This window comes from Anarrhichthys ocellatus, unplaced genomic scaffold (assembly GCF_004355925.1).
Source record: "Anarrhichthys ocellatus isolate YVR2014 unplaced genomic scaffold, GSC_Weel_1.0 scaffold27, whole genome shotgun sequence".
Lineage (NCBI taxonomy): Eukaryota > Metazoa > Chordata > Actinopteri > Perciformes > Anarhichadidae > Anarrhichthys > Anarrhichthys ocellatus.
Genome location: NW_022280057.1, coordinates 4,030,997 through 4,056,663, shown reverse-complemented (window position 1 = coordinate 4,056,663; position 25,667 = coordinate 4,030,997). Strand labels below are relative to the sequence as shown.

Below are 25,667 nucleotides of genomic sequence, written 5' to 3'. Positions count from 1 at the left end.
ATATATGTCCTTCATCTCATCCGTATTATCCCCCAACAATATAATGCGTTGCACATTACGGGATATAATGTTACACAGAGACCAGTGTATGATCAAATCATAGGAGGCAAGTGGATGGGGATCTGCTCAGAGCTCTGTAACATGATATGCCTCCATGTGAGGGAGCAGCTCAGTCCCTCTGGAACAATGTGAAGGAAATGTATGGGTCGATTGGAAAAAATAATGCTACAGTGATGGCAGCTGCACAAGCAACACACCTCCTCTTAATAAGTGCATTATGTCATTACAGCGAGACAAATGGCAGCGGTTGCCATGTTGAGGCAGAATCATTTGGTCAAACAGGAGCGGGTGTTCGGTGAGAAGTACGTGCTTGTTCTACGCGGCGCAGTGTTTATTGTTTCATGCATTATAAATGTGGTATTGAAATTTAAAAGACAGCCCACGCTGTGCACCTTCATCTTCACCAGCTGAGTGGAGTGATATGCGCTGCAGCTTTTCTGAAACATTCAGGTGAATCTTTCATTGCACATAAAAGTATCAGCTTTACAGAGGTTGTTTTTTTTTGGTGAGCTCAGAAAGATCCCCGAGGCAAGAACCAAGAAACAAAAGCTGTCTCACTCCACAAGTCAGGGTAATGGCTCTCCATGTAAGATGATGCTTTCCAATACCAAACCTAATTTCAAGACAGGCTGCCCTCAGTAATAGTGAATACAGCACTGCAGATGGTGTAGAGACATGTACACATGCTGTGTATTATGGCTACAACTAACTATTATCTTTATAATCGATTCATCTGCTGATTTTCTCGATTATTGAAAAGTAATTTGGTCTATAAAACAGCAGATATCTTTAATATGATGACGACCAAGGTAATGTCATCGAATGCTTGGTTTTGATCAACCAACAGCCCAAAACGTTATTCAATATGGAAGAGTGTTAAGACAAGAAAAGGCAACTCGTTTTCACATTTGGGAGGAAGAAACCAATGGATTTGGGGTATTTTTTGCTTTAAAAAAAAATTAACAGAACAGTTGCTGATTAATTTTCTGCCTATCCCTATTCCCCCTCACTCCTGTGCACTCTGTGCTTTCTTCAGCGAGGACAATTCTGTTTTTGAACACTGAACATTCTACGGCAACAATCAGTGTTTGAACAACTCGGCCTTGACACCCATTCTGAAGGCAAGAAGAGTTGCTGAAAAGTGTGAAAAGATTAAAATGTTACAAACAAGTTCTCTTCTAATTTATAAAATACATGTTGAATACTTCATTGGAAATCAAAGCTTGGTCCATTTATTAAAAAAAAATTATTGCATCCCCAAAACTGAATTATTCATGATAAAGAAATCAAATGTGTTTTCTTTCCACAAACAATGCTGAAGATGCATTTTTTGGGGGGGTGTTATTGCGTCTTTCAAAAACCTGCGTGCGCCACAAACGCCAGAACACATCACATGGTTGAAAAGATGTCATTTTAAATTACATTTTTTTTCCATCACAGATGACACTAACCAGCCATAATCCCGATTTGCCAAACAAACTCCTACTCTCTCTGGACGACTAGTGAGAGAAAGGGTGAATCACATTTCAAGAGTTTAATTCCAAAGCAAACAAAAAACAAAGTGGGTTTTAAAGTCAAGCGCATTATGTTGTGAGTCATTCAATCCTCAGTTATAGTTCTATTCTAATAGTTCTATTTTTAAAAGCAGAACAACTTGTGTTTGTCAAAGCAGTAAGTAATGAAACCCAAAGTGTCACTTTTGCACCTTTATGGTAGTAATAAACATCTACTCCCTCGTCTTTGTTCGCTCTCCAGCTGCTGTTTAAGCTAGGTGTGCTCACTTTTGAATCAACGAAGAACAACTATTTGTTTCCATTTATGCAAATGTTGCGTTGGAGTTGGCGGAGGTCGGCCCGGCCAGAGGGCAGAGGGCCAGCCTGCTCTGCTACACTGGCAGCTCCCTTCGGAGGTGAGAATGAGCAATGCTGCTCGGCCTCTCTGCAGGATATCTCAGCACCACGGGGGGGGGGGGGACTACAGAGAAGATGTTAGGAGGTGGGCGGCGAGGAAGGCGGCACATTATGAGCCACACTTCCATGCAGATACCCTCAGATGGGACTGACATTTCTGTCGCTTGCACTGATAAAAAAACTGATTATTATTATTATTATTATTATCTTCCTCCCTTCAGTGCAGCCTGTAAATGCTATGCTATAATATCATTTTGTCAAATAAATACACCGTTCTGCAAAAAGGTGACTTCAGCTGTGGCCTGGTTTAGACAGAACATGCATTAACGCGCTGACTAATACGGCTCATTAGTATCAGGCACACATATTCACATTGTAGCAACACTGTGTGCAAAGTGAAGTGGATGAAGGGTCTGTTACTTTGTCAGAATAACAATAGAAATATTATTAATGTAGCACCAGCAGACTCTGAACACAACACAAGTCATGTTACTGGTTTGGAAATGATCCAGAGATAATCCATGACGGACTCCGTACAATGCAGTGAATTAGGTGCAAAGAAAAAAGTAAGGCGATTATTTCTTGATGACATTTTAAAGAGGAATTTCACGGCTGGAAAGAGGATCATTAAAAAGGTTGTCGATGTGGTGGTGAGATGCAATTATTGTTGCTCCCTTTGGTTCAAAAAAATGAGGGAGTGGGGTTGGGATGGGATTCCATCACAGGTTCCTAGTGCCCAAGGTGACGGCTTCAAATTGCTCGTCTTGTCCAACCAACAGTCCAAAACCAAAACATGTTCAGTTTACTATCAAAGAGAGACAAAACAGCAGCACATCCTCACATTTAAGAAGTTACTAAGGAGCTTCTATCAATTTTGCATGAAAGAATTAGTTGAAAGAATAATTCCTTTTCAAAATAGTTGCCGTCAGTCCTCTAATTGACTAATCAACAAATTATTCAGCTCCATAGGTTCAATATGTTCTTGCCAAGGCAAGATGCACTAAACTACAACATCTCCCATTTCTAACTAGAAACGCGTGTTGGGTGCACTCGCATTCACATTTATCCTCTCATTTCCAACAGATTTTACATCACTTCACAGGTTCAAATATAGTTCATGTTCACAAGTAATGGACCAGACCATCAACAGCCTCAGTATCCAGGCCTCCAGCATGACCTGCTCACCTCCTGTCCTCCTGTATTACATGTCAGCCCACATTCATCTCATTCTCAACACAAAAAGACCTGCGTATGCATTTCAGGGAAAGGTCTGGAACTGGGTTACTTTGTCTGTGGGTGTGTTTGAAGATCACACATCAAGACCTTTCAGATTGAAGGCTCTACTGGAGCATTAAAGATTTCAAAAACTGCACTTTTTGCTCAGGACAACATGACAGACATCTACCTTCATATTGTGATCAGAGTGATTTGAATGCAAACTGGGTGCCACAGTGACCTTTACAGCTGATGAGTATTACCGGCCACAGCCAAAAAAACTGCAGCAGTGTCTGGTGGCTGGCTTGTTAATACCTGCAGCTGATTTTAGCGCCTGTATCCCACCACATCCTCCTCTCTAACCTTGAGGCAGGGCACAGAGCCAGCCAGACTGAGCTGGTCCTTGTACCCTGACCTCATTGACATTTGCTCCATGTGACGGTCACACACTGCTGTTGTGTAAAATGATCAGGCTGCATGCACGGATGGCCCCTGGCACCATCTCAATCAGATGGGTGCTCAGCCGTCGGCACAGTCGTGCGCCGCCGGGCAGCGATGAAATCTGTCTACTGAGCCGCAGAGGGACCGGCTTGTTGGCAGATCACAGTCATCCCCGCATCCATATTTAATAATCTCGTCATGTAGAGCTCCGTGACAGACGCACTGACTGACCTGTTGCCTGCGGGATGTCGCAGAGCCATGCTCGGCTTCCGAGGCGGCGCTCTCCGGGGTTCTGCTCGCCTCCTCCGCCTGTGGCTCTTCGGTGTTGGCGGTAGCAGAGGCTCGGTCCTCCAGTGCGGTGTCCACCATCTCCAGGTGTTTGCACCTGAGCAGCTCCAGCTCCAGCACCCCGGCAAGCGTCGCTTTGAGGCGCTCTCCGATGCGGACGCGCTCGGTACCCGACCAGAGCGAGTTCATGCAACCGCGGCTGCCGGCCATCCTCGTCGGGGGTGCCGCCGGGCAGGCGGAACCGGGGCGCACCGCTGACCACCGCTCAGTTGCCGTGCAATTGATGAGAGGACTGAGTGGGCTATGGTGCAGCTCCGGGTTGAGCAACACGGGTCCGGACGAGCGATTGCAACATAGTAGCCGCTTGAATTAACGCGATACTCAAAATGTAATCACCATCTCTAACGTGCCATGCAGCCTACAGCTTCAGGCAGCCTGCTGACTGGCACAAGACCAGTATTAATGAATCCACCGGTACACTGACGGAACATCAACGAGCCGTGCCTTCATTTCCTGTTGACACGATCCTTTCTTAATGTCACTTAATAGCCTCCCGGTCCAGTGGAGTTACCATGGCGCGGTGCTCCTGAACGCAGCGTCCCCACTGAGACAATGCAACAGACTGACGGGGGGTGATAACGTTACATGTGGGAGCAGGCAGCGGGGAGGAGGAGCCGCTGCACCAGAGCTGCGCACGGATTGGACAGGGAAGTTTTTCGAACGGATCCACGCTTGTCCAACTCATACTTCCCCAAAGCAGGATACCAAAGCACACATACTCACATTCCTGTGGTGTTCCCATGAAGGTAGTGGGTTAACAAAGTGGCCTCATCATGCTCTGGGGTATTGTCATTTTGCACATGATACTACGTTTTTGGTGTAAACATGCACGCTGCAGTATCCCCCAAGGGCCCCAAAACTTAAACAAAACAACTTTGGTCTGGGAATGCAGCTTTTTCAAGACATTTTGAAAATAATAGAATTATAAATCGCTTCAGTTTCAGGGCCATGGTATCGTGCATGCTCTCTCACTGGGACACTTGGATGTAACAGAGACATCGTCGGTGTTGTTAGTAACCACTGTACTTTTTCTTAATTGCCTATGATGGAGTTAAAGTGTCTGCTGTGAAAAATGCCTATTTGCAGCACAAATTCAATATAATTGTTTCCCTTATCATGTGGCCCTGACTTTTACAACGGACCGGTGTCAACATGTCGTTTTAGAACATTATTATTTTAGTTTATGTTGTGTTGAAATGGTGTATAATCCTAAATCAAAGTGTCTTTGAGTACTATGAAAAGCGCTATATAAATAAAATGTATTATTATTATTATTATTATTATAAATAAAGCTCTGTTTAATCAAATTACCACACACTAATTGCCTAACAGCATATGTTTGCCTGGAGCCTTCTAAAATGTAAGAAGACTCAAAAGTAATGGAAATTATTAATATCATTATTATTATTAAATGTGTTGTCTACTCTTTGCTTTATTTGTACTATTTTGGTAAATAAAAACTTGATGGCAAATGCATTTATATTCTTTCCGTTGATGAATATCAAAATGTCAAAGTCCACAAAGTTTAAAAACCCCAAAAGCACAATTTTCAATATGAAAAAAGATCAGCCAATCATATATCTGTATTCTGAATGTGACAGGTGCAGTGCACTTTGCTCTAGTGCCACCTTTCAACCAGCAGAGGGTGATCTTCATCCACAACAGAGCCTCCGTCCCTAGCAATGTTTCTACAATTTGTTTTATATTGAATTAAACTGAATTAAACTATATGTACATTTACTTACCACATTATATCCTTAAACAGACAGCAGACAATGCCTTAATACATGTAGCTTGCCTCATTCAATCCTTTAAAAACAAATCAGCTGACAAAACTATATATCACATGATCTTCATTAGCACATAGTTTGCCCATCAGAGGAGGAAGATGTACTCAGATATTTTTACTGAAGTAAATACATGGTATAAATACTCAGCTACAAGTTAAAGTGATGATTCAAAGTTTTACTTAAGTAAAAGCACAAAAGTATTAGGCTCAAAATACCAAATACCAATCAAAGTACCAAATTAAAAGTATTCATCATGCAGAATGACCCATTTTTGAATAATTAATACCATGTTATTGGATTTTAAATGATAGATGTATTAGCTATTTTTGAAGCTGGTAAAAGCGGAGCTAATTTCAATTATTCAATATATGTTATCTGCTGGGCTGCTTGTTAATTTCACCAATCCATAAAGTGTTATCTTCTTTACAACATTACATCAAAACAATCTTGTTGATTATAATTAGTAGTATTAATCTGAGCCTGCAAAGTAGTTGAGTTGAGCAAAAAGTACAATATTTCCCTCTGAAATGTAGTGAAGTAGTATAAAGTGATATACAATGGAAATAGTGAATTAAAGTACTACTATCTAAAAATTGTATAGTATAGCATAGTAAGTATATATTATGTTAGTTACTTTCCACCACCACCCACTGATCAGACTTCAAGTTCTGCTTGGGAGGAAATAGAGAATAGTAAATGCGACAATGGGGAGTCAATAAATAGCAGATCAGAAAAACAAGAACTGGAAGATATTTACATCTTATTAGAGTTTAGAGATTCTGCACCAGAATTGAAACCTCCTCATCAACACTCCAGTCAGTGTTACGATTGATTATGATCATTCAGAGCGTAACTGTTATGTGGCAGGCATGGCCATCAGACAGTGAGGTCAAAGGTCAGAGCAATCTCATGATAAAAGTGCCACCAGGTTCCTCTGGGGTCCCCGTGTGTCTAAATCATTAATGTCATGTGGTGTTTATGCTCCTCACATGTTGGGCTGCCCTCATTCCGCTCCCTGCCTCATGTTTGTACCCCTCGGTGTGCCTGTGTACTTGACAGCAGCACCCAAAATCACCAAAAGATGTGAGAATGCCCAGTTAGATAACCAGTGCATGTGAACCTGCAGCCGCACACACTGCCCACCAGGACGAGAAGTGTGCCTTTGATTGTGTGTGTCCCATTTCGACTCCTCCCCGCCCCGTCCTCTATAAAACACCAGTGGTCTCAGCAGCATAGTGGGGTTTGCTGACTTCCACCCGAGGGGACTTTACCGTCAGCCCGGGCAAGACCGTCGCAGCGCCTCCATCACCGCTGGTCTCTGCAAACCGCCCTAAGCAACAAACAAACATGGCTCCTTTTGAGAAATCCATGGAGATGATGCCCTTTAAGCAAAGGAAATGCCTCGGTAAGTCACATTTGTTACTTGCTTTTGAACATTGAACTCACAATGTATGGATGCTGCATAAAACACTCCACTCTGTTTCTTTTTAGAAACAAGAAAAGATGAAGTGTGCACCATTCGGACTAAATTCCCCAACAAACTGCCGGTAAGTTGGTTTTCCATTGCATTTAATCATCAGTTTCACACTTTAAATTGCATGTGATGGCACCACCAGCTGACCCCAGATATGTGTTTGTGTTCAGGTTATAGTTGAACGTTACATCCGTGAAAAGACTCTGCCTTTGTTGGACAAAACAAAGTTCCTGGTTCCCTTTGAGCTCACCTTGGGTCAGTTCCTCTCTCTGCTCAGGTAAATGATTTGTGACTCTGTGTGCTCGTGGAACCAACAGACTTTCTCAAGGCTCCCACTCACTTCTCAACCAACTTGTTTTTGAGTTTTCTAGCCTTTTTCTCCTCAATCCAACCCTCCCTTCTCTCCACTTTCTCCCCCAAACTGTCAGATTTGCCATTGTTCTCCGCGTGCTTCCCTCATACGCTCTCCTCCTTTGTCCTAAAAATATGTTGTTTTCCATCCTTTGTCCACCTCCAACTGCCTCTCTAATTCTTTCAGGAATAAGATTTCATTGGAATCCACCCAGGCTCTGTTCCTCCTGGTGGCAGAGAAGAGCATGTCCTGCATGTCCTCCAGCATGGGGGAGGTTTATTCCCACCACAGCGACACTGACGGCTTCCTCTACATCACCTACGCCTCGCAGGAGGTGTTCGGAGCACCTCAACCAGCAGCCAGGCCGCACTGCTGAGCCTGAAGCAGATAAAATGAACTGAACCAACGGAAGTGACAACTAGCAACCAAACTGGAGGAGAAGAAAAAAACTAAGCAGCCACAAATTGCATTTCAGCCTACCTCATGAAACTTTCTGGACTTTCAAACACAGCAAATCTCTATTGCTGCATGCTCCTCAGCTCGCTAAAACCAGACTGGAGTGGACAAGACTCACCCTGATAATTTGTTGTAGACAGATTGATTGTTTGATTGGCAAATCAATACAGATGCAACAGTTGTAATCATTATTTTGTGAAGTTTTTTTGTCTGTTTTATGTCTTTACTGGGTAAAAAATGTAAATATTTGCTCTATAAATACATCAGAAACATTGAGCTTCAATGCAAACAAACCTGTTGTAACGTTGCTGTAATGCCAGTTCAGTGTAAAACCACGACCACCCTCTCCACTCTACACAAACAGGGTCGATGTCTCGCTGGTAATCAGACTCCTTTTCAGCACTTATCTCCCCTTCCTCCTCTCCTTTCGTTGATTGCCTCTTCATCCTCGTCTTTCCTTAAAAATGTGAAACTGTGCTGCGGACTCTTGAGGCACTCGTTGAAAACATGGATGTCATATTGAATGTTTTCAGCTGTCAGCATTGCAAAAAATAAATCCTTGTCCTTTCAATTTACTGACTTTGTGTGATATTTATGTTTACTTTATAAAAGGTATTGTGTTCAAACTTTATGTGCTGCTTTAGAAAGACAGAAATGTTCACTTTTTAGGTTTGAACTCCAGATGTTTGTAGTTCATTGCACAGAGCTTGAATGGGCTACAAATGTTGTCAAAGCACAGAGACACAGCTTAATCCTTCTTGTTAAATGAAAGCATCAAAAATAGACAATGTTATAGAAGGCTTTATAAGGTTAAACTTGTACTCAGATTGTACTGTACATGCCTCATTCCTCACCTGCCTCTGAGAAGCAGCACTCCCTCCACACGACTGTGTTGTATAAGCCCGACCCACTCAACTATCTGCAGGGGTCAGTGTGTCAGAGGGCCGACGGGATTATTTTTAGAGGTAGAAGTCACAAATGTGACTCAAAACAAGAGAAAGAGGCGGGGGGAGTGACGGGAATACAAATGAAAAACAAAGAAACTTAGGGACAAGCTGCTCTCCATAAACATGTGGAAGAAAAGGAGGGGGAAAGAGGACAGCAGCATCCTTACAGAGGACGACAGGAAAAAGGAAACCCTGTATAGGAGAGATATACAGTGGGGGAGTGGGACAGCTATCCAAACACACAGGGACGTACAGTCACTTCACACCACCGTGGGCATTCAAGCAGCTCTCTGTCAATATATTATCATACCAGAACAAGAGCAACCCTGAAGCTACTGCAAGCTGTGAATTATCTAATGGTGTCAGTACTAATGCTCATCAAAACAGACCGCGGTGGTTTTAGGTTAAAAACAGCAGCGGGGGAAAAGCAGAAGTGACCATGAGAATTATATAGCACAAGATTTTTGGAAACTTTGAATTACACTGTAAATATACATCATGTAGTCTCAAATATGAAGAAAAATTATAATTTTGTCTGTTTGTCTCATTCAAGACACCAAACCTAGATATTTCAACCACTTGTAAGTTTACGTTACAGCAAGCCACAGTAATGCTGGAAAGGATTTAACATCAGACAACAATTTAGTCTGCAGTAACAAACACTCAACATCTGACAGAAACCAAAAAATGTATTTAATGGATGGCATAAATAAGATGCTTCAGTCAGTCTCTTCTCTGATTTGCAAGAAAAGTCAGTTTCTAAAACATTTATTCGGTTAATATAGATATAAGAACATTTTAAAAATATTTGAATCTACTTTGTATCTGTTGTTACATCTTTATTATATATTTATTGCTGTTACTTGATAAATGTTATCCTTCTGATCACACATCTATCATGATCCTTAACTACGTCTGTATATACGAAGTCTGTACATGTTTTTTAACCGTCCTAAAGGACACAACTATACATTGTGTTAGAATTGGCTCTAATATGAGTCTATCCAGACACAATACCTGTAATAACTTATCAAGACACAAGAGAGCGCCTCTGGACTTTGTCAAAGTGAAATAACAGCTGGAGAACATGTGTTTCTGATTCCGACTGATAATCCAGTGAGTCAGTGTGCAGTTTCCCCCCACGGAGGGCTGAGTGTGCTGATGAGGGAGAGACGCATGACTGTGAGACGAGTGCAACGTGAAAATGAAACATTACATTGTGTTTTTTAGAGGATTGGTGCTCTCGTCCCAAAAATTGGAAAACAACCAGGTGATGTTTCGAAGTTGAGGCTAAAAGATGTACAACAAGTTACAGATGTGGAAAAATGTAAACAGACAATAAAGATATAGTGTGGGAGTGTGTCTATATAATCTTTGGCCTTGCATTAATAACCTGGATGCTGCTCCTTAGAGTAACAAGATTCCTTCAAATCTACCATCAACCACTGATATAGATTTCACTTTCTTATACCTACATCTTATTTGAGTTATGCAAACACACCTCAGAGCAAATTCATACTGGCTAAAGTTATACAACTGAGCAGGTTAACAATTGGAACGTAAAGGGAAATTATAAGCAGCCAGTTTCATCTTTATTCAGACTCTCAATATGACTTTAATAAAGCTACCGCTTCCTGTCTTTCTGTTTATAATTTGTGCTCATCTGCTTGAGCCTGGACTGAATTTATAGCTCTCTAAATTGTCTCCATGTGTCCTGAAAAATTCTCCAGAGAAAGTCACAAGTGTCTGCCTGGTTTCAATATGCAGAGGCCACTTGTATCGTGGAGCAAATGACCTTATATGTCCTGTGGCGGTGCAGTCGGTGACTCTCTCTCTCTGTCCTACAGAGGGCAGTACACCACATTGGAACCATCAAAATGAGAACGTTTCAAAATAAAACTCAGTGTTGATGACCTCTGGGTGACACAGTCCTTGACGTGGCCCTAAATGACACATTAAAGCCACACAACCAGTATGTTCCCCAATTCTAACCAGCGCCTCTTCCAGTGAGACTTTCTTCTGTGAGTCAAACATCTGATGAACTCCAATCAATGTTGTATATCAATAAAAATCCACATTACCACGAGTCAGATGGTACAGTAATCCTTTTTATTTATCTGGCAAAATAATAAAAAGGGAAGCATTTGGAAAGAGTCAACGTGAACAGTCAGGAAATACAAAAATATAGATAAAACAATTATAACAGCTGTTTTGATTTATTTCCTCTTTCACTCTCGAAATGGAAAACAAAAACCTCTATATTTCTTTGGATCAACATATAATAATATGGACTGAATGCTTAGAAGACATCTTTTACACAGGATGCACAAATCCATGTTCAGCCCCATCATACAAACTCCATCTACCCATCAGTTCACGATCTTGTCTTTTCATCAGTTTGCACCCCCCCCCCCCCAATTGATTTCTAACATATACCTACATACTATCCCCAAATGCACAAAGATGGACCTGCCCACCCTCGCACCTCCCCCCTGATCCCCTCCAGTCTCTCTCTGGTGAAAAAGATCACAGTGATACCTCCTCGTGGTGCGTCAGGAAGCCTGGAGACTCACTTTGACGGAGGACGATGCTGTTCATGCTTGTGGTTGGACTTTTCTTCTGGAGAGTCCTGAACATGATGCAAAGCGTTGACATGGCTGGTCTCTGGGCTGCCCCCTCCCGTCTCTTCCTCTAGTCTTCCATGGCTGTCTCGCGTTTGGACGGGGGGATCAGGTGTCTAGGGAGCGCGGATGGCAGCTCGTGGCCCTCCAGCTTCACTTTGATCAGGTGGTTGGCCAGGGCGAACTCGTCGTCATCGAGGAGGCCATCTTTATCCACGTCCGCTAGCTTCCAGATCTTTCCCAGGACCGTGTTGGGCAGCTTGGACTTCAGCATCTCCTTCTTGGCTGTAGCGCCGGACACTTTGCCGTTGATGGGAGAGAGGGTGTAGAAGATCTCATCGTATGTGGGCTTATCGCGACCCACCACCCACTCCAGCTCATCGATGCCTTCGCTGGCACCCTCTCCATAGCCGTGACCAAAGGGTCCATTCATGGTTCCCTCAAAAGCTCCACCCTTGACAGACTGGCTGGGCATGGCGGCCTCTTCCTGGCGCACCAAGGCCATGAGACGGGCGATGTCGTTGGCCAGCATGTCCTCCACAGCCTCCAGCAGCTTGGGCTTCAGCACTGAGAACTTAGAGAAGTCCTGGCCGTTCAGTTGATCCTGAAGGGACGGGGACGGGGGGGTTGAGAGAAAACAGGAATTGGTGATAGAAATAGATCAGTCTTCAATGGCTACCAATGGGTGCAGCATACAAGAAGCAGGATTTCCTGACAAACCAGGAAAAATAAATCTTATCCCCGTCCTGGCCCATCCTGGAGGGCAAGGGCAGGAAAGAAGGGCAAAGATGTGAAGAGAGTAAAGGTTGGAAGGTCATTCTACTCTGAACCCTTAGCTTCTTACACACTCCATGTAGCACGCCAAGACGTTTTTTCATCAAACATGTAACACTGACGGTTCGTATGATACTCTACTGAAATGTACTCATTTTGTGTGCCTTTTCTTACAAAATCCAGCAACAAGTGTCAATTTCCACTCGTTACATGCATACAGTCTTTTCAAAATAAACTTTCACCTTTACAGGAAACTCGGTTAGGTTTGGGCAACAAAACCACTTAAGTTAAGTTTAGGAAAAGATGGTCGTTTGGGTTAATATACCCACGGAAGTGCTGTCACTAAGTACGAAAGTTACATGACACAATCATCAACGTTGACTTCTTGTTGACTTCTTGTTTCGCGCTGGGAATAAACAGCAGTCTCTTCTGTTTCTTGGACCCATCCACCTCGCCTACCATCCGCCCTGTGTGAGATTTACTGGCTTTTATTCTTCCTCATTCATGAATAACATACGAATTATGTATCTATTATAGCGAATTGGTTTTTCGTCACTTTTCCAACAAATGCTGGATGAGAGCAGCCTGCACTGAATGGTACATCACAGTCTGCTGTGTAGGTGGATGGATTCATCTTCTTTTTTTTGTTTTAATCATACCTGCATCTTGGCCAAGTTGGGGAAATCTCCAGGTGAGATCTGGTGCTCCTTCTCAATCTTATGGTAGATCTCTCCCAGGTTGGCTATCAGCTCCTTCTTCTTGGAGTCCTTCCCAAACACACTCGGCATGTCTCTTTTCAGAGAGCTGATAATGTAGGCCTGAACCTAGACACCATGAAGGAAACAGAACAGACATGCTTTAGGTGATTATTGAAACCAATTCATGACGTGATTGAGTAAACCGAGTTAATGGTCCTCTATGCAACTGTGATGTGGAAACATACACAGAGTGAAGGACTGAGTGAGGAATGAAACATCTCATGTCCAGCAGTTCAACTTTTAAAAAATGATTTATAGATGCCAGATGTTTCATGGGGCAAAAGGAGCAGATGCAATTTTAAGGGCAAGTAGTTATCAAAATATTTAGTTAATCAAGCTAAGCTTTTTGTGGAAAAACCCTATCAGAGTATTTCATGTGTTTCTTGGGAAATATGCATATAGATGTGTAGCAGAGGTAACAAATAATCCCTCTTCCCTTCTGACATAAGATTGTGCTCACTTCTTCCTTTGGTTAGTTAAGAAACTAAACACTAACAAAGTTGCATAAAACAGGACTTGTTTTTGTGTAATCCCCCTCTCGTGGTGCTGGAGGACAGATGGTAGTGATGTGAGAATGATGTATTTTTAAGCCACTCTAGGAGCACGAAACTTGAGATGGCGATGTCTGTCTGTCAGTGCACCACATTGATTCTGACCTGAACTGTTGGATGAATTAACATGAAATTAGCCTTTAAAAGATGTGTCACATCCACTGAGCAGGCGAGAGAGCACAGACAGCCTGATGACAGCTCACTGACAGATATTACATATATTGGATATATGAGCAAGAGGGTCAAAGCTCAAGGCGCAGTGTAATGACGAAGTAGTATGTCCAAATTGTATACGTACTGCATGCAACAGTATGTTTTGTGCACTACGTACTAAAATAAAAAATGAAAAGTATTGGACCATATCCGTGGTGTCGTTAGTACGGACCTTGGCGAGGCGGGCTCGTTTGATGAGGTCGTTGAGTTTGCGTAGAGCTGCGTTACGTGGCAACGTCTGGATGTCCAAGAACAGGTCCTGCTCCTCCGCTTCAAACAACTTCCTGTTGTCTGGGACCAACAGGGGCTGAGCCCAGAACGACCCAATGTACACGCGTACCACCTGGAGAGAAGTTGACATCCATTAATCTGTTCCGTAGGTTACACTTAACTGCCCACACAAGAGGATGTGTGGCAATGCAATACAGGACTGTGAGGTCGACAGTGAAGCAATATTAAAAACTTATGTGTTCTCTGTTTCACATCTCGTAGAGAGGCTTCACAATACAACACACTCTCAAAGTCAATGAATAATTCTCAACACGATCCAAAGGTTTCTCTTGGATGGGTTTATGAATATGGCCCTGGATCAAACATTAACTAAACAGTAAAAATTATAAGACAAGCTGGGTCAGCCGATATCAGGAAGCACCAGTTTTATACTTCTTTTTTTTTTTTTTTTTTTACAGTGACAAACTGAGAATATTAGCTGGAACCATCTCAAAATATGTCACTTTTCAATTACTGTTTGGAAAAGTCATGCGACATCTGTCCAGAGGAGCCATTAGCCAAATTTCCCCTCAATACATGAACAATTCAGTCCCAGATCCGAAAGAGGTTGAAACATTGTCCATTTTAAAATAAACCTGTGGATCACAAGAGCTAAAATTTTTACCTCAGGCGTGTTGATGATTTTTCCTAAAGACCACATCAGTGCTCCGTAGACCCTCATCAACTGCTGGGTGCTGATCTGGTCCGCCTTGTTCAGCACCACTCGCATCTTGTCCTCGTGGTTCTTCAGCGCCCGGATGACCTCGGAGAACTCGTCCGAGATGTCCAGCTTGTGGGCGTCGAACAGGAGGATGATGCGGTCCACGCGCTCTGCAAACCACTCCAGCACTGCGGCGAAGTCGTAACCTGGAGAGAGAGTAAGAAGAGGAGAGCGGCCGGTTAAAGACGGGATCTGCACAGACACCGTTGTGAACCCTTATGACAACCACATTCACTGGATTGTCAGAATAATATTACATTTTGTATGTATTTAGGCTGGAAATAACTATATGACATTAGTTTTAAAAAAGAAACATTGCATTGCTGTAACACATGGTGAGTGAGGAATGGTAGTATTTAGATTTAGCGTACTGTATCATGTCAATTACTCTTTTTTCTTTGTTGCCTAAAGTATTTGGCAGTTATTCTGAGTAGTAGAAGGTTGTTTGAAGCAAACACTTGAATGTATATTTTTTATTTTTTTTTAAATTGTGTCCAAGACACATTCAAAACTTGCAAACAAAGCCGACCATTCAGGTTGGAGAAAAAGAACCTGACAAAGAGCTCAATGGCTCCAATGGGTCAATAAATTGTGTGCTTCACGTTCATATTCCAAGTCATGTTGATCCATTAATGTTTAGATAAGAGCTTTCAAGAGGCAGGACATTTTTCTCCCTTGTTACCTATTAACTAGCTTTACTGAGACAGCAGGAAGGTAAAGACAGTTTGAAGTCCATTTAGTAAATCTCACTTCTCAATCTACAGCATGTATTAGGAATGAAATGACCTCTTCTTCTTCTTATTATTATTACGGACAGTTTTCAGCAATGCGCCTTCTAAGAAACAAGCTTGACAGTAGTGAAAGCAGAAAAAAATGAAGCAAGAGGGGAAACATTTGAGATAGACAAGAAGTTCAAGTGTTACGATAAAATATTACGCAGCGTCGGTGATGACGATAACACCAAAAACTCAACGTACTATTCACTTCCTCTGGTTATCTGAGAAACAAGGGGACTAACTCAAATGACATAAAACAGGCCTTTTTAACCGAGCTTTCCTTTTGCCTCGAGGCGCTGAGGAGGGAGTGAGGAGGAGAGAATTATGGTTCTGATTAGCGTCCGTGTGTCATCTGATCAGAGAAGAATGCAGTTGCTCTAAAAGCTCATCTCGGCTGTCGCACAATCAGCGGTAGATCTGCTGCACACGCATTCCAACATAGCTGGCCTTTGTCTGTGTCTGAGCACATGTATACAAAAGAGACACAGCGATACAGTAGATGGACAAAATGAGAGTGTGATATGAAGAGATAAAAAGAGGAGGGGGGGAGAGAGAGACAGGGTGTGTAAAAGTGAAAGTAAAAGACATTAATGCAATAAGAGATGGACATAGAGGAGGGACGCAGGCAAAGCCCCTCAACAACAAGTTTGTGCGCATGACGGCATGTGGAAGCATAAAAGGGGAATATTTAAAGTCCAAGATCCCTGTGGGAGCCCACCGAGGACATTTGCTCATTCTCTCTCAAGTCTGTTTTTAAACACATGGGTCAGGGAATCAGACAGAGCGACAGCTGGTCAAGCTTAGACGTACTTATAGCACATAGCATCGACAACTGCTGCTCCTTTACCCTGTGTTTAGACATGCAGGGACACACCCATGCACTCATGACAAATCTGGACTCATGTGCCAATCATTGACAGAAAAGTCGGAACATCAGGCTGTAGTCGAAAACCTGGTCATATTATAAAAACACATTGTTACTCAAATCTCCAGGATAGTTTGATAAATAGTTTGGAATTTAGGGGGAAAACAACGTATTCACTGTCTTGCTTAGAAGGTTGATACCATTGTCATGTCTTCAGAGCAAATATGAAGCTGGGGGGGGGGGGGGGGGGGAAAGACAGCTGGCCTTGCTCTGTCCAGAGGCAAAAAGAATCCACCCAAAATCCAAACGTAATCTCAATTTCCAAGAGCACATTTCCAAGCAATGTGAAGTCACAACGGAAATGACTTCACATTGCTTTTATTGTTTTTTTGACCAAGAGTCTGAAACTTTAAAGATATTCAGTTTAGAGCCAACTGTCTCTGGCAGTAGTTTCATATCTAGTGTATACAGACATGAGAGTGTTTATTTTCTGGGCCAGAAGGTGAATACAGGTGTTTCTCAAAATGTCAAACTACTCCTTAAAACAAAAGGTGCAGGGATACGTTATGGCCACAAGTTCTAAAAGTTTAAAGTGAGCTTCTGAGAAATCTTTTTTTATTTCTGTCAGCTGAACATGCTGAACGCCGTGAAACGTGTCCGTGTCGAGTCATCACCAACGATTATGGGAAAGACGCCAACAAGTTCTGCAAAATCGTTCCGTAATAGTTGTTGGCACTTTGTGGTTCACTGACGAACAAGCTCTGAGCTACACTTACATGCTGACCTCATCAAAAATGAATCTACAATAAAAGCATTACGCAACCACAAATTCATTGTGTCTGAATATAAAGCTGGCTGTACACACACACACATCAGTGTTTGTATATGATACAGTGAGTACAGTATGTGTTGGTAGTACAGTATTGTATCTGTTTATGTAGAAACAGATAAGAGGATAACAGTGTGTGTGTGTGTGTGTGTGAGAGAGAGTTAGTGGCCTGTGTGTCTTCCTGTTCTGTTCTCCAGAGTATAAGTATGTATAGAAACACAACTGAGGTATCGCGGATATCGTCTGCTCCTCTTTTTGGACGGAGTCCCCTCGACCTCGTCTTTTCATTCATAGACACTTTTTCAGTTTCTTATCAGCACTAATTTCTGCTTGTATGTTTACAGTCGCATGTTTGGCCTCTACACTGCTTTGCCAACAACCCGTACTCTTCCTGTCTTTAATCTGCTTCTCATCATCAGTTCATCTGTCAACTACTTTCTCTATTAACTGATTCATCGTTTCGTCTAAGAAATGTCAGAAAACAGTAAAAAAAAAACAAAAAGAAAAAAAAAAAAAAAAAAAAAAACATAAAAATGTTCTGAAGACCAAATGAATGTCATCACATCGCTTGTTTTGTGCTTCGGTCCAAAAACTCAAAGATATTAAATTAATAGTCAACAGAAGCTATAACCATAAACTATAAGACGTTGTTTAACATCTTAACATCGTTTCTCCTTTCCTTCTTGCGGTGTCTCATGGGAAACTCAGTAATGAAAAGCAGATTTACTGACTGTGCGGTGGTGGTGGTGGGGGGGGGGGCAGTCTTGGGAAACTCTCTGCTATGTTTGCCATTGGACTCCACGTCCTTTCCCTCAATTACACCATAACTCTTGTACGTGGGCTTCCTCTTAGAAGGGGCTCAAATCAGGTAGAATAAGCAGAAGCTGCGTTCGGCTGTACTGTTATCGTCTGTCAGTTCTCACTTCTGTCGGATCATCAAAAGTAAAAGTAAAAACTGTGTACGTAGCAGTTCTGAAGACACCCTGTAGGTCACAGAACTGTTGGAGCACGTGGAGAAAAGTATTAATTGATTTATGTCCACAGCGCACAGGGAAATGACTCGGATGTAAAGTGATAAATGATACAACACAGGACAAATAGAGAGGGCACACAGTTATACAAGAGGAAATGTTTTTGATTATTGACGCTCATTCTATCTTTATATATAAACCTCGCCTACAGGCCTATCTGAAAACAGGGAGAAGAACTAAAATGAGGGAAGGATGTGAAAGAGGATGGTGCTGCAGAAAACTACAGGTACAGAGACAGGAAGTGAACTTCAAAGGGCTCTGTGCCCTCTGCTTGCTACCACCAGGCTGTTTTACATGAGGATTCGACCAGAAGGTGTTTAGAGTTAAATACAGGTCTGACGGGATTAAAAGCTACACGGCAGCAGTTGACTTTGTAGAGCGCATGCCAAACAGAAATACCAGCGTATAGGGAAAGGAAGAGTGTGTATGTTGTTAAAGAGCGTTTCCTCTTCATATCTGAACATGTGACTTCCTGTGGGTTCATTTTGCATGCATGTCACGACAGTATTTCAGAGGTTTTGAGCTGAGAGGGTGTGGCTATGTTAGACAATGATAACACGAACGACTAAGGTGAGGGAGAGAGAGTGGGTAAAGTGTGAGTGTGCAGACCTCTGCTTATCCTCTGCTTCTCCCCAGACAGAATTCCAGGAGTATCGATGATACTGATGCTCTCCAGGACGGGGTTAGGCATCTGGGCACACATGAACCTGCCAAGAAGGGAACAGAGGGGAGAAGAAGAAAGTAAAAGAGAGAGAGAGGGTAGAGAGTATGAGGCATAGGGGTAGAGCGGGAGGGTGGGAGAGAGAAAACAGTTGGGTGAGAGTGTTTATACATAAGCTTGGCATTAAACAGACATTATTCTGGAGCTTTTCAGTAACAACCTTCTGGCTCTCTGGCACTAACGTTAGTGGGATACCCTTGGCTGGAAAGTCACGCAGCTAGAACACAGTAGCAGTGGATGAACAGGAAAGGTTTGGGTTCAGGGTGCTGCCACCAGTCCTTCAAAATGTCCACATGAAACAGTGGGGGCGTGGCTTGCTTGTAGCCATTGATGTAGGAATGTTAGGGAAACACTGGTACAATAGATCATAAGTTATGAATACTCATTCACAACATTAGTCACTAGACAATGGTCTCCTTTAAGCTGACACACTGGGGTTTAAACTTTAAAAGGGAGCGTTGCTCTCCAACAGAAATTGAGCCAAGGCACGCACGCACGCACGCACACACTATAAAGTGTGAGAGGAAGAGTGGTTTTGCATAAATCCATGGAGTCCCACTCAGGACAAAGAAGGTGATTGTTAAGACACCAAACAGCTCCGAGTACTTCTTCTCGCTCTGCTGCCCTTTCACTCAATCTGAACCGATACTCACAACATGAGCTCAGAGGCACCGGGTCATAAGACCGGGAGAACCATGCTTTTACATTCCTGCTGCAACCACACACACACACACACACCACACGTAGGGAGGAAAAAGGAAAATCCAAGGACAATGAACAAAGTCAGAGAAATATGAGAGAAGGGCTCCTCGCATAGAGATCCTATACGAGCTATTACATTACAATAGCAGAGACTGCCAAAGACAACAAACATGCAGGCTTTTCCATTGCCTAGCTGATAGCGTATGATATCCAGTTGGAATTTTGGCTTAGGTTTTCCATTTAACCATCCATCCCGACATTTTCCAGACAGAGCTAGTAGGAAAAAAACTCTTAGCGATGAACTCTTAGCGGGAATTCTCAGAAACAGAGGATCCTACCAGGCACGGGGGGGGGGCAGAGAGCCTTGAACTAGCTGAGATGCTTCGCTGTTCAATTATGTCTCGTGAAAGTGAGAAACCCATCTTCTCTGTGAGGCATGAAGGCCTGGGGCTCACACTCCACATCAGACCTCTCATGTGATCAGGGGTCTGGGTCCCAGCTCATGAAGGAGGGTCTTCCTCTCTTGCCCCACCTCCTGACCAATGACCTTCACTCACATCACAACCTCCACTTCCCGTAGAGAAGAGGAAACAGGGCGGCTGCCGCTGGCATTTGTGGATGTGAACAGGGAGTTTACAATTGTTTCACTTTTAAATGTTTGCTTCCTCTAAAATCTGGTGTGTCTTATGCATGTGTGATTAAATTACTTATAGAGCATATATATCCTTGTGTGTATTTGTGTTTGTTATGTGCTCCATAAGGCTGTGCGTGTGTCAAACCCCCTATCTGAGTAAAAGTGCAGAGTCAGTGTCCTGGAATAAAAGGCCATGTGCAGGACAGGACGGAGCGGGACAGTGTCGGCCAGGGTGGGCCAGTGCGGAACCTAAACTTTGCTGACTCGGTTTTACTGGCTTACAGTAATGGCTTACAGAGAGAACAAACACACCAAGGCCCTCTTGACTGCAGCGGCATGTTGACTAAAAGGGAACCTAATATGTAGGTTTATCTGGAGTTCATTTTACAGAAACATTTAGGATTTTGTATGAATCAGTGCACATGCAATGGGGAGCGCTGTGAAACCAGGCTGCAGCAGGCAGAGCACACCAGCCACTTGCTTTTTGGTTTTCCAAATCCAAGAACAAACTGTTGGGTGGATCACATGACTAATTTTTGTTTACTCTCTTCATAAATAACTGATTATATTGAGGGGTAAGTCCTGTCTAAGGCAGGTAGTTAAAGGCTAATCTGCAGGTTGGATGACTATGGTTAAAGAGCTACACTGGGAACTGAGCGAGGCTCCTCTGACATGGCGTTTCCTCCTCCACCTCGAATCAGGTCAATTAACACAATCTGATCCTCGATATCTATATCTATCTACTTCTATGAATAACACACATTCAGTCAGCCAACTCGCTGAAGGCCAATCAAAATACTTTTGGCCTCCTCAGAAGGAAAGTGGAAAACTGGCAGAGTCTGAGCCAAAAGCAGCAGAGTTCCAAATGTTTCACTGGATCTGGTTCTTGACACTTTTTTTTTTTCCGTAGGTCTGCTCTGGCCTGGGTGTCATCACAACTGATTAATTATGCATGAGGCCTACACTGACACAGAGCTGTTCTAACAGGTCACACACCTGCTGTTGTCATACAAACATTATGTTATGTGTGATCATGTGAACTTTCCCCAAACCAATGAAGGCCTGAACTCGAAGAGGGCCACGAGTCCCATGACACAGCAGGAGTCCGTCCAACAGTTTGCTACAATAGTCAATAGTCTTTGTTTATACACAATCTTATCTGGTTTCCCCTCAAGTCTGTAATAAACTCCAAAGGGGTGAATCGTGGCCCGGGAGGTCCCACACTTTTGAAATGTTATCTGAAATGCATGACTTTGACTGATGCCGTTTAGCAGCAATTTGCACCGATGCACGATAAAACAAACACTCCACACAATTGACGGAAGGAATCTGCAACCTCTGCCATCAATTAATGTATTAATGTGTCTGACTGAGTGAATGTTGACATGTAGTGTACATGTGGTCAGAAGACTACAGAAGAGCTTAATAAATGTGAGTTAATTTACCATCTACCAGCTCAACAGATAATAGGACAGTGTCAACTTGAGAGTTTGTTAGTCATTTGTGTATTTGTTTTGCTTTATTCCTGTGCAGGGTGACACCACCACACAGAGAAGAGAGAGGATATACCTACATCCTCTACAGGAAGTGACATCATCAGCAACTGGATGTCAGCCATCTGATGTCATCACACAAATAGATTGGATTAAGATGTTTTCACCACACATCGTAACACTGGCTCCGACTCACAGTACACGGTTTGCAGCCTCACCTTGCACTCTGGGTTCTCTCTGTACTATTCCTGTGTTTCACTTTCTCTTCCGCTTTTATTTTGCCAAATTTCTGCCATTTCATCTCTTACTCATTAGTTGAAAGTACAACCTGTTCAATACTTCATGCGAGTCATCAGAGTTGTGACATCAGGCCAAAGTGATTCATAAAACTTTGGAAAGTGCTCTGGAGGTTTCCTCAGAACCTCCGGATCATCGGGCATGTGGATCAAACTCCAAAGAGCTGAATGACTCAATGAAACAGAAGATAGTGGTACTATCTCATAGGGGCCTACACACTGGCAGTGGATAAGGGAGTTGGCTTGTCGGCTTCTACTGATGAAGTATCACTTATATGACCAAAGGGTACGAAACTTTTAGCACCTACATCTGAGGGCAGGACAGGGTCATCTCATTGCCTGGCAACACTTACAACTGTTTCTATGTTCAAGGGGCCACGCTTTCACATTTGGGACACAAAGATCCGTCACCAGCGTGTCTCTCTCTCTCTCTCTCTCTGGTGCTTTTTTCAGTAAGAAGCTGCCTGAAGAAGGGCAAGGTGCAATGTCAAACTGGCAGGGTTTGATCCAAAAGTGAAAGGACTTCAGGTGTTGGGAAAGCACCTACCTGTCTATTTGCTTTGCCATACACAGAGTGGCACTTCCACGTAGCTGTTGACACTAAAACACACGCATTTTTCTCAGGATGATGAAAGAGGAGAAACTCTCTCTCTCTCTCTCACACACACAGTCTCTGCTGGGAACATTGTGCAACAGAATACTGTGCGTTTACCTGAATGGTGGTAACATGTAAGGACACGTAACGAGGGCATTTAAATCATGGGTGACGTGTTCTTTTGACGTGGTTCTTAACACAGCTGACATATCCATTACAATCACACATTAATACATAACTGCAGGGCTCTAACTTGCTCAGTTTCTATAATCCTGGTTGTATTAATACATTCTCCACATTGCTCAGTGTAAGCTCTGTGGCTCTGGCTCTAACAGTATTACCTGTTCAGAAACGCGTTGCCAAAGGCGTTGAGTTTGCGGAAGGGCTTCTTGGGGTCGACCACCAGAGCGTTTCCCGGTATCACCCCGTCCTGATCACCGTGCATCACCGCGATGAAAGAGTCCGTCGTGGGCTCGGGGCCAATCCGCATACCGGGGAAGTCCTGCTCCATGAGGTGCCGGATGAACGTGGTCTTACCGGTGGAGTACTGACCCACCAGGAGCACCATGGGTTTGTTGTCGAAGTCGGCATCTTCGAGCGCAGGAGAGTGGAAGTCGTGGAATCGATACGCGTCCTCCAGAGGGAACAGTTTGGTCCGGTAGAGCCGCCGTAGACCCTCTGACACGTTCTGAAACAGCTCAGGGTCCTTCTTCAAGTTCTTTCTGAACATGATTAATTATTTATGCCCTTTAGTTGACACAACTGTGTCAGTTTCCCGTTGAATAAGTATCTGGTTACGCGGTGTGGAACTCTCACACCGTCAAAAAGAGTAGCTGCCTGCTGGAATGAAGCGAAAGGCTGGGCGAGGTCTGTGGAAGTTTTTTGTCCCCACCCTCCTCTGTGCTAGCTAGCCACACACTGCGAGTCAAGTCATTCAGGGAGGACCCGTATTCAGCTGACTGTTGGCTAAAGTAAGACAGTCAACTACACTCTAAACATGTAGCTCTAGGAAGCCGGATGTCGTCTAGTACTAACTGAACTGTGACTGCTAACTCGCTTCGCAACCGGCAACGGCTGTCAGTTAGTGAACCCCTCTGAAGAAGGCTGGTACGTAGATACCGGAAATACACGTATTTCACAATAAGAGCGTCAACGATGCCAGCTAATCCAGTGTCCAATAGTGTGGGTTTATGCTCACAGCCTTCCACGATTTATCAGTTTTGGAGTTTTTGCCTTCAGCTGCAGAAAGGTTTATAGTCTGCCACATGAATTAACCTATTATAGTAGGAAATTATGGATACATTTTTAGTTTTGTCCCAAACATGCTTTCACAAACACTTTTTTACACTCTGAAATTGAAAAGATAATTGTATTCCTCTCTTTTATTATCATTATTATTGTCATTATTATTTTTATTATTACTATAATAAACATTTATATTCATATCGCACAATTCATGCATATAATGCTGCATAAAGTCTTACCATTAAATGTGATGCCATTGTTTCAGTATGACAGTGTTTCATATGTTAAGTGTGTATCTGATACACTATGTCTTGACCTATAGCCTATGGACACTCAAATGAAAGTATTCAGTCATCCGATTCACTGAAACGTCTAGTAGCTTTTTTTAACCTTGAACAAGAAATGTTGGTTTCATATTCATGTGTAGTTTGGGCTATCCTTACAAATGGTTATATCTAATCGCACTCAGATGTAGTCACAATGATATCTACATTTATTTTTCTCAGACTGGGTAGTGTGTATTTTCTAATATTTTCAGTTTTATGTTCCTTTTTTAATTTTGTGTCCCAAAAACATTTTTAGTCAGACGTTGATCTGTTCCTTTGTGTTGCAGGCATCAGTGGAATAAATCTCTGTAATTGACCTGTTATAACAGCAATAATTCATTCAAATCACAACCAAACTTTCCTCTCATCATTTCACTGTTCACACTGAAACTGAAAAGATGATTTTATTCCCGTCTTATCCTATTATGTCAATAAGACAGACTTTTATGTTTAAATGGTCAGGTTTACATGTGATATACTATGTTTTGACAAAAAGAGATACAGTACCATATTTTTTATTTTCTCTTTGTTCAATAGTAATGTTAGAATATTGTAAGCTTTGTAAAAACATTTCTTTAAATATATCACAACATTGAAACTGAAAAGATTATATATACTTTGGGGTGCCATTATGTCAGTATAAGCATTTTGTGTTTCATTTGGTAAAGTCATACACACACACACACACACACACACACACACATGATATTTAAAGATAAAGTGAGGTGTCAATGTCATCTATATGTTTACTCTGTAGAAACAGAACAATAAAGAAACAGAAAGACAGTTATACCGGATTTAAGGGATCAATTTATTTTTACTGCAAAGAGCAACCTGCACAGAAATAGGCATAAAAATGACACATATTGTAAAAACGGCAAAAACAAAGCATTACTGTACACAAACTATTGATTCTTTAAATGCAGCTGTGTGAACTGTGCGTTACAGAGATTCCCGATGACGAGGGGTGTCCCACCACAGATAACAGCAGCTCCACTGGAAGCCAGAGTTGTTCCATATGGAGATGCTGTTACAGCTGGTGAGACCCACAGAAACCGCACAGCTGGCAGCACGTGCAGACCATGAGAATGTGGTGGTGGGAATAGATGGAGGACACACCAAGTGTTTGAAAATACTATAAGGTGTGATTGTAAAAAAAACTTTCCTTGCTCATCTGGCCTTGGATGTGTGTGTGTGTGTGTGCGTGTGTGTGTGTGTGTGTGTGTGTGTGTGTGTGTGTGTGTGTGTGTGTG

General features: G+C 42.7%; 3 protein-coding genes across 3 annotated transcripts in view; 1 reads left to right on the top strand and 2 right to left on the bottom strand.

Moving 5' to 3' along the window:
• The window catches only part of LOC116391799 (uncharacterized), a 10,564-nt gene extending 6,042 nt beyond the window's left edge, over positions 1 to 4,522 (bottom strand). Inside the window, exon 1 of the mRNA XM_031862728.1 lies at positions 3,858 to 4,522. Coding sequence (XP_031718588.1) covers positions 3,858 to 4,124 — 267 coding nt within the window. The 5' untranslated portion in view covers positions 4,125 to 4,522. The remainder of the gene's footprint in view (positions 1 to 3,857) is intronic.
• A 2,520-nt stretch (positions 4,523 to 7,042) lies between these two features.
• map1lc3cl (microtubule-associated protein 1 light chain 3 gamma, like) lies at positions 7,043 to 8,592 on the top strand. The gene is made up of 4 exons (XM_031862841.1): positions 7,043 to 7,169; positions 7,256 to 7,311; positions 7,409 to 7,515; positions 7,777 to 8,592. Exons 1-4 carry the CDS (start codon positions 7,112 to 7,114, stop codon positions 7,964 to 7,966), a joined length of 411 nt encoding a protein of 136 aa, XP_031718701.1. The 5' UTR covers positions 7,043 to 7,111; the 3' UTR covers positions 7,967 to 8,592.
• A 2,488-nt stretch (positions 8,593 to 11,080) lies between these two features.
• On the bottom strand, positions 11,081 to 23,950 carry ehd1a (EH-domain containing 1a). Its single transcript, XM_031862781.1, has 6 exons — positions 23,185 to 23,950; positions 19,012 to 19,109; positions 14,806 to 15,047; positions 14,083 to 14,253; positions 13,048 to 13,212; positions 11,081 to 12,218 (listed from the first exon to the last, which is right to left on the bottom strand). Exons 1-6 carry the CDS (start codon positions 23,571 to 23,573, stop codon positions 11,685 to 11,687), a joined length of 1,599 nt encoding a protein of 532 aa, XP_031718641.1. The 5' UTR covers positions 23,574 to 23,950; the 3' UTR covers positions 11,081 to 11,684.
• Between the last annotated feature and the right edge of the window lie 1,717 nt (positions 23,951 to 25,667).

Excerpts from the sequence above, each read along its gene's own strand:
- ehd1a (XM_031862781.1), bottom strand. The coding sequence starts at position 23,573 with ATGTTCAGAAAGAACTTGAAGAAGGACCCTGAGCTGTTTCAGAACGTG. Across the intron at positions 19,110-23,184 it reads GGCAACGCGTTTCTGAACAG|GTTCATGTGTGCCCAGATGC; the intron begins GTAATACTGTTA and ends CCTTCTTGGCAG. Across the intron at positions 13,213-14,082 it reads AACGAGCCCGCCTCGCCAAG|GTTCAGGCCTACATTATCAG; the intron begins GTCCGTACTAAC and ends CATGGTGTCTAG.
- map1lc3cl (XM_031862841.1), top strand. The coding sequence starts at position 7,112 with ATGGCTCCTTTTGAGAAATCCATGGAGATGATGCCCTTTAAGCAAAGG. Across the intron at positions 7,312-7,408 it reads AATTCCCCAACAAACTGCCG|GTTATAGTTGAACGTTACAT; the intron begins GTAAGTTGGTTT and ends GTTTGTGTTCAG. Across the intron at positions 7,516-7,776 it reads CAGTTCCTCTCTCTGCTCAG|GAATAAGATTTCATTGGAAT; the intron begins GTAAATGATTTG and ends TAATTCTTTCAG.